Raw genomic sequence first — 8,231 nt, 5'->3', positions numbered from 1 at the left:
TTTAATATAATAATTAACTATCTTTACAAAAATAAAATATTTATAATTACCAATAATAAGTATCGAGATTTTGATCAAATATTTGATTATTTAATACACTATTTATAACAAAAAAATCATATGAATATATGTATATATTTTTATCATTAAACGATTTTTCTTCATTATATAAAGTGTGATTAAGCTTAAAATTTGACAATTAAAAGTAAAAGTTAAATTTTATGCATCTTTTTTTTATCTATAATAATAAAATATTATTTAAATATCAATATTGTTATATTTGTATCACAGTAATTTTATAAAAAATTTAGACCCAACGACGCTGTTACGGGGAGGTTTGATTGTATTTGAAAATATCCAAATAAAAATTAGAAAAGAAGATATTTTCCTTGTCCAATATGCAAATTGGCATGTATCAAACAAAAAAATTGGTGTCTTTTGAGTATATCCCATAAAAATCTATCAAGAGGATAAAATAATTGTCAAACTCCAAATCATATCATATGAATTCCTTAGTTATCACACATAGGAACTAGTAAAATGTTACCATTGTGTTTCTCAAATCACTCTCAGCTTCTATATTATCCTTTAATAATAACCTCTCCTCCACCGCCGCCGCCGCGTCGCCGCCGTGCCCGGACGGTGCTCTCTGTCCTCAAAACCTCTCGACCCGGTAACTTCTAACTCAACATTTACACTTTTTTTTTGAAAGAAAAATGTGAATTTTATAACTACCCATTTGAGTAATTTTCCTTTTTTTTTTTCTTCTTGCCTGAGTGACCTGGTAGTTGGAAACTCAAGAGTAACACTTTATGAAAGCATTGTGAAATTCTTAACTACCCATTTTAGTAATTTGTGTGTGTGTGTGTGTGTGTGTTTGTTGCAAAAACTCAAGAACAAGGCTTTTTGTGGAAGAATTGTGAATTTTATAACTACCCATTTGAGCAATTTTCGTTTTTTTTTTTTTCTTGCCTGAGTGACCTGGTAGTTGGAAACTCAAGAATAACAATTTATGAAAGCATTGTGAAATTCTTAACTACCCATTTTAGTAATTTTTGTGTGTGTGTGTGTGTGTGTGTGTGTTTGTTGCAAAAACTCAAGAACAACGCTTTTTGTGGAAGAATTGTGAATTTTATAACTACCCATTTGAGTAATATGCATTTTTTCTTCTAAAAGCATTGTGATTTAAATACCCATTTGAGTAGTTTGCGTTTACTCAATAGTTACAGCTTTCTGAAAGTATTGTGGATTTCATTACTACCCATTTTAGTAATTTGCGTTTTTTTTTTCCTTCTTGTCCAGTGACCAGCTGTAAACTCTCATTCTGAAAATTTTAATTACCCATTTGAGTAATTGCTTGTTTTCTTCTTGCCCCATTGACCCAGTAACTTCAAACTCAACAATAACACTTTTTTGAAATAATTGTGAATTTTCTTTATCAAAAAAAGAAATAATTGTGAATTTTATAACTACCCATTTGAGTAATTTGCTTGTTTTCTTCTTTCTTGCCCCATTAACCCAGTAGCTGGAACCTCAAGAATAATGCTTTCTGAAGGGCAGCCCGGTGCACTAAGCTCCCGCTATGCGCGGGGTCCGGGGAAGGGCCGGACCACAAGGGTCTATTGTACGCAGTCTTACCTTGCATTTCTGCAAGAGGCTGTTTTCACAGCTCGAACCCATGACCTCCTGGTCATGTGGCAGCAACTTTACCAACTACGCCAAGGCTCCCCTTCCAAGAATAATGCTTTCTGAAGGAATTGTGAAATTTACAACTACCTGTTTGAGCAATTTGCGTTTTTTCCTCTTATGGCACCAGTAACCCGTTAGCTGCAAAAGCTCAAGAATAACGCTTCCTGAAAGCATTCTGGAATTTTTAACTATCCATTTGAGTAATTTGCGTTTCTTTTCCTTCTTGCCCAGTGAGTGAAGGTGCGGTGGAAGACGCTGTTTTCCAAGATTTCTTGAGGGAAAGAGAGTTAAATGGGGATATTATCTCGAGAATTTCTGATAGAATTTGGCTGAGGAATGTGGACGGTTTTAATTCTGCAGAGGCTGGAAGTGATATTAATGAGATTACCCAATCGGAGGAGGTATTTTCTCGGTTACCCTTTTTTGTTTTCTGGGTTTTTGGTGTTTGTTTGCTTCACATTTGAATTTTGAACCAAAAAGGATGCAAATTTAGGTACCAGGGGAGGATAATGAAGGCGGTTTTTTGAAATTGAAAAGTACCAAAGAGTGGCTTTCAGGTGATGCCACAGCGCCAGTTAATAAAAAGAGGACTCTTAAGGTGCTCATTAACAAGTTTTTGATTTTTTTTTTCTTTTTAATGGAGTTTTAGATATGAGTAGTTAGATTTTTGCTATTGATGCTTCTAATGATATGCACAGGAAATACAAGATGACAGGGAAAGAAGGAAAAGGCTAAACTTTCTCAGATATGAAGCTGTACGTCCCAGTCAAGCATCTACATTCTTGCTCTTTATGTTTATAAATGTTTATAATTGCATAGCGTTGGAGTTTCGGTAATGTTGGTTTAGAAAGTGGAGACTCTACTAATAATCTTTCTTGCTGGTCATCATCCTTATGACCTTATCGTGATCCATGTTGTTTTATTTGCTTTTGGGGAAAGTTGGTCCAAAAGAAAGGGGGCTTCTTGATACTGCCTTTACCAATTTCTGATGTCTTAGATGGACGACATTGTTATCACTCTGTAATTTTTCTTCTGCACTCCTATCATGTCTCCTACTTTCAAAAATCTGTTTATGGTTATTGGAGAAAAGAGGATGATATTATCTTAATGTTTCTATGAACACCTGCTTTACGCTTGCTTAGTGTGAGATGTTCAATGATTTATAAGATATTTAACAACTTTTAAGAGTAAATGGGTAGTTAAGGGCTGTTGTTTGCATGTGCTCTCTGGCTGGACTTCTTCAGATGTCGTAATTTTTTTTTTGTCATAAAGCGTGGAAGATGCTAGTTCTTAAGTGGAAGGCACTTCTTGCTGCCCCTAAGATTATGTAAAATTGATAAGGAAAAGATTTCAAATGCTATTCTCTCACTATGAAAACATGGTAAAATGAAGTTGTATCCGTTTAAAAGAGAAACGTATTTGTTGAAGTGCGCAGCACAGATCTCTCGCAAATGAATTAAACTATTTTTTTTTCCTCTAAAAGTGCAAGGTTTAGATCATTTTTCTGTTTCTCTTGCAGCTTAAGAGGGAGCTACTATTCTTAACGGTGGGCATTGGGACTGCTTGCAGTGGCTATTGTTTGGTAGCTTTATCAGTCCAGGTATTCGGTAGATTTTTTTTACAGGTTATGAGGTCATGAGACATACAATGATAGAAGCCATATAGTTTTTCCTAAGAACTATTGGTGGCTATACTTAGTCAGCTAGTTGTGCTATATTTATCTAAATCTTCACTTGAGCTAGGAAGGCAGTGAGAGCACATGCGTGTAAATCACGATTAGTGAGCACATGTGTGTAAATCATGATTAGTGATTGATTTACTGCGATTGGGAAAGTTCCTTCCATTTCACTGCTTTCTTGACTAGACAAAACTGGTTTTGTTTTGTTATTCCTTTTTCACTGGGTTGTTTATCTTGTTCTACTTTATGAAAGAGGTTTCTGGTTAAAATAATTTTGCATCCACGGTGGACTGACAGATTTACTTTTCAATCCGTAGGCTGCTCTGAGCTATGCAATGGGAGTTGTTTTCAGGTTTGATTTAGAACTATTTTTAACTCCATTTATCCTATTTACAGATCATTCTAGTAATTGTAAACAACCCAGTTTGTCACATTTAGGCAGTTAAAAATGGATAGCTTAGAACATTTAGAAATATGCTTTTACATCATCCAGACCATAGAAGTACTTGGTTACGGCAGAATCTTTACATTTGAACTGTTCTCTTTTGGTTAGGGAATGTTTTGGTTACAGAGGTTGCATCATCTTCAATTTGGTTATTTCTCTGGGTAATGTTGTCTGTAATTTCTTATGCAGTTGCCTGTACTATCAGCTGCTTTGCCAACATGCAGACAACCTCTCACAAGAGACAGTTCCTGAAATTTTCAAGAAAAAGAAACTGAAGAAGTAATGTCATAATTATGTTTCTGTTTTGGTTATTCTCCACATAAGAATGGTGAACTTGATTGACTGGGTGATCTGATATTTCTTCCCCTCAGAATCGGAATAAGAAGCCAAGATCTGGAGGATTTTTTTGAGAGATCTGTTAAAGGCAGCAGCATCGCTCTTTCATCTCCCAGGCTTGTGTTTCCTGCTGCAATATATGGACTGTGGGAATTGTGTCAGCATTTTGCCCATGACCTATTTGATTTCCAGGTGATGCTGTGTACATTTACTACAATTAACACTTATTTAAACCTTTAGGGGTCGTTTGGTTGCTGGTTAGAGTTATGCAGAGATTAGTTATGCAGGGTGTAGTTATTCGGGGTCGTTTGGTAGGGTGTATAAGAATAGTACTGAATAGGGTGTTATTAGATTCATCTTCTACCCTGCATAAAATAATACATATATAGACTCATAACTTATATATAGACTCATAACTTATACTCCCTCTGTTTCAATTTATGTGAACCTATTTCTTTTTTAATCCGTACCAAAATGAATGACCTCTTTCCTAATTTGGAAACAAATTCACTTTATGAAATGATTTACAGCCACACAAATATTCAAGACTTTTTTTAACCACAAGTTTCAAAAGTCTTTCACTCTTTCTTAAATGTCGTGCCAAGTCAAATGGGTTCACATAAATTGAAACAAAGGGAGTACATGTTTTAGTTATGCGAGGTTGTAAACTGGTGACCAAACACGTACTTGGTGTGCTGAATTTTATACATAGCAACTAATACCCGACATGGTACTAGTTGTGCTGGTTTTAATACATGAATAATTCACTGCCTACCCAGCAGCCAAACAACCCCTTAGAATATTGACTTATTTATGCTATCCTCTGTTTGATTTGTCCGACTGTGGCTGTTCATCAGTTAATGTGACATATGTTTTGGATCTTAACAGCTGGTTCCTGCCATGGTTGGGTTGTTTGTATATAAAGCAGCTTGCCTGGTGCAAGTGTATAGGGACAACGAAGACCTTCAATTTATTTTTAATGAAGAAGGTCCAGCTGACTGAATATCTGGAATATGTTCCTAATAAATGTTACTTGTTGATGCCATGGCAAAGTTGGATGCCTACCTGACTGCACTGTCTAGGTAATGCCTCTTTTTTAAGCTCTTAGTCATCTCAAAAGTCTTCTGGATGTATCAAAAACCTCACTGATGACTTCTCTCCTTTCAATTTTATGATCCATATGATGTTCTAGAGAATTGACCACCATGAATTCAATGAATGCATTTAAGAATCATTTCGAAAGAAGTTGGAAACATGCCTCAGATACTTCTTATTTGTGGTATAGGAATTAAGTACTACTCAAAAAACCTTGAAAAATTTACATGATATCTACTTATATATCAGTGCAGGTAATTCAAACTATGCGCTTATTATTCAATAGACCTTACAATACTATATACATAGCTATACAGACTTATTTACACACTGTGTTACTCACTGGTAAACATTACTCTGTCATAGAAGTTCCTGTACTTTAAAAAAAAAAAAAAAAAAACAGTTACAGTATTTCTTCAGTCCTTAAATTCTTTGATCCTTTTAGCATTTCTTATATATCTACTGCTTCCTCACTCCCAAAATGCCTCTCTATTTTCCCAAGGTAGAGGTAAGGTCTGCGTACACACTACCTCCCCAGACCCCACTTGTGGGATTATACTGGGTATGTTGTTGTTGTCACTCCCAAAATGAGGTTGTTCAATTATTTCAAATTTCTAGATCCTTTTCTACGTATAGATTCACCCCCACCCCCTTATGGTGGAGATATCTTGGAGATTTCGTCATGCATTAGGAAACTAGGTGCCAACAGTTGGCTGTGGCAAGGGAGTAGCTTTTGCCTACAGAGGAGCGATATGGAAGGATCAGATATACTATTGAAATAGCTGATATACCAAGTGGCAAGTGACTCAAGGGGACATAAACCAGATATAAGTAAAAGGATAATTTCTTCCGTCACGTTCCGTGTGTTGCTGTGTGTGATTAGGAAGAATAGATTCTTGAATGTTATTTCAAAGACGAATGTAGAAAATTTAAGCAATACTGTGTACTGTAGCATCACAACATACATTCGAAATCGCTCGTCAGATCATGTATCAGGTCTCAACTTTTACAGTTTTGATGTCCAGATTTTACATTTTATTTGATCTTTAACCTACACCACGTTTTCTGCAGCCTAACGGAGAATAACCAACAGACAGCAAGCTGTATTTTACAGAATTGGACAAGCTTTATGAACTCTTGCCTGTTACGATAGCAGGATCGAAGGTATAAATGCTGCTGCACTTTGACGGTGGAGTTTATTCGAAAGGGTGATCATAGGCATCCAGAGAACTTTTTGTAGAGACAACTCTAATAGGGTGATGTATAGAATATAGAGTACTGTTTGCAAGGTATTTGACATGTTCTCCATTTCCTCTCAAGCATCTTTGTTGAGGGGCTCATGTGGAACAGCTTAAGAGAGAGTGTTTTAGTTTGACCTACTTCATGTGACTCCTGCAAGTGTTAATATTCTTGCCTACCCCTTTTTATTTGGAGTCATAAAGTTGTGTAGGGAATCATCTTTATTGTGTGTTTTTGCAACATCTCTGAATTGGTAAATGAAGATTCATGTAACCGATCCAACTTGTTTGTAATCTATGTTGCTCTATTTCTTCAAAAATGTTGACAGGTGCTTGTCGGATCCTCCACTCCAAAATTAGTGCATTTTTTAAGGATCTGACACGGGTCACGGATACGACGAACATTTTTGGAGAGTCCGAGTAACATAATTTGTAACTGAGGCATAGAGTTTGATGCGTAGTAATTGGTGTTTGAACTGCTCTTGTTTCTGAATCAGAGTTTTGACATTCGAAACGGAGTTCAACCCTTTTTTTTGTCCCCTTCAAAGTGTGCAGCCTAATAAATTATAACTTTTCAAGTTATAACGAGCAATAAATCATTTTCTGAACGCACGCCAAAAAGGAATTGACCCTAATTTATCCTGACCATTCTTTTTGAGGGAAAGAAAATAACACTAAGAAAAATACTTTCTTGATAATGTAATTAGGTACATAAAAATATACTCTTTAACAACTTAAAGTTTTTAGATGAACTGATTACACCCAAAATTTTGACATTAAAGAACATAGAAGTTGAAAAACAACCCATCCTTCCTACATTCAAACCAAAAGAAGTACCATACTATGAAAGTTTTTCTTTTTATCATTCTCCAAGCAGTCTAGTCTAGCAGGGGATAAAACCATTCCTCATGTTTAATGTTTTAACTAGTCATTAATGGTCAGCACAATTAGTACCCGTTCAACATGTGTCGAGAACATTTGTGAACACTTGTATCTTTAGCCTCTCATATGCTTTTTACCCAATGTCAAAAAGAATTTTCATGTTTCTGGTCCATTTTAAAGAAAACACAAATCCATAGTTCAAGGGGCGTGTTGAAAACGTAATTAAAGACATAAGTATGAGCCTGTTTGGATGGGCTTATGCTTATAAACTGCAAACAACTTATAAGCTAAAAAAAATAAGTTGGGGTAGTCTAACATTTTTTTTTTTTTACTTATAAGCTGTTTTCAGCTGCTTTAGATAAGCTAAGTCAAATGAGCCCAATTATTTTTTTGAGCTTATTTTAAGCACAAAATGACTTTAAGCTGGTCAGCCAAACACTCAAAAAAGCTGAAAACAACTTATAAGCAACTTATAAGCCAATCCAAACGGGCTCTATATAACTAGAAGTGTTAGTTCCAATCATGTAGCAAGGGGAACTAACTTTGCCATTAAATGATTTCCTCCTAATGCTTCTTTTGATCTTATTTCGGGAGTAGCAAGAGTTGGTATGCTATTCCGTATTCCGTGATTCTCATGTCAACTTCATAAGAGGATGCTCTGGTTGGTTAGATAGGCCACATGACTCACTCATGGCCGAGGCTTTGGGTGTTCGAGAAGCACTAAGCTAGCTAAAGGACCAATTTACATCAACACCTATTATTGTGGAAACTCATGGTCTTTTGGTTAAACAAGTATTGGAGAAATCTTGCAACAACAACTCTTATTTTGATATTATTATTCATGATTGTAAAGCACTCTGGGACTTTA

General features: G+C 35.6%; 1 protein-coding gene across 1 annotated transcript; it reads left to right on the top strand.

Annotated features, from left to right (window-relative positions):
- Window positions 1-423: 423 nt before the first annotated feature.
- Window positions 424-6,775, top strand: LOC132600614 (uncharacterized). Its single transcript, XM_060313905.1, has 10 exons — window positions 424-673; window positions 1,921-2,090; window positions 2,183-2,287; window positions 2,388-2,444; window positions 3,209-3,289; window positions 3,685-3,719; window positions 4,002-4,091; window positions 4,184-4,340; window positions 5,037-5,230; window positions 6,315-6,775. Exons 1-9 carry the CDS (start codon window positions 541-543, stop codon window positions 5,148-5,150), a joined length of 942 nt encoding a protein of 313 aa, XP_060169888.1. The 5' UTR covers window positions 424-540; the 3' UTR covers window positions 5,151-5,230; window positions 6,315-6,775.
- Window positions 6,776-8,231: the final 1,456 nt, after the last annotated feature.

This window comes from Lycium barbarum, chromosome 6 (genome assembly GCF_019175385.1).
Source record: "Lycium barbarum isolate Lr01 chromosome 6, ASM1917538v2, whole genome shotgun sequence".
Lineage (NCBI taxonomy): Eukaryota > Viridiplantae > Streptophyta > Magnoliopsida > Solanales > Solanaceae > Lycium > Lycium barbarum.
This window is presented reverse-complemented; position numbering and strand designations above follow the sequence as displayed.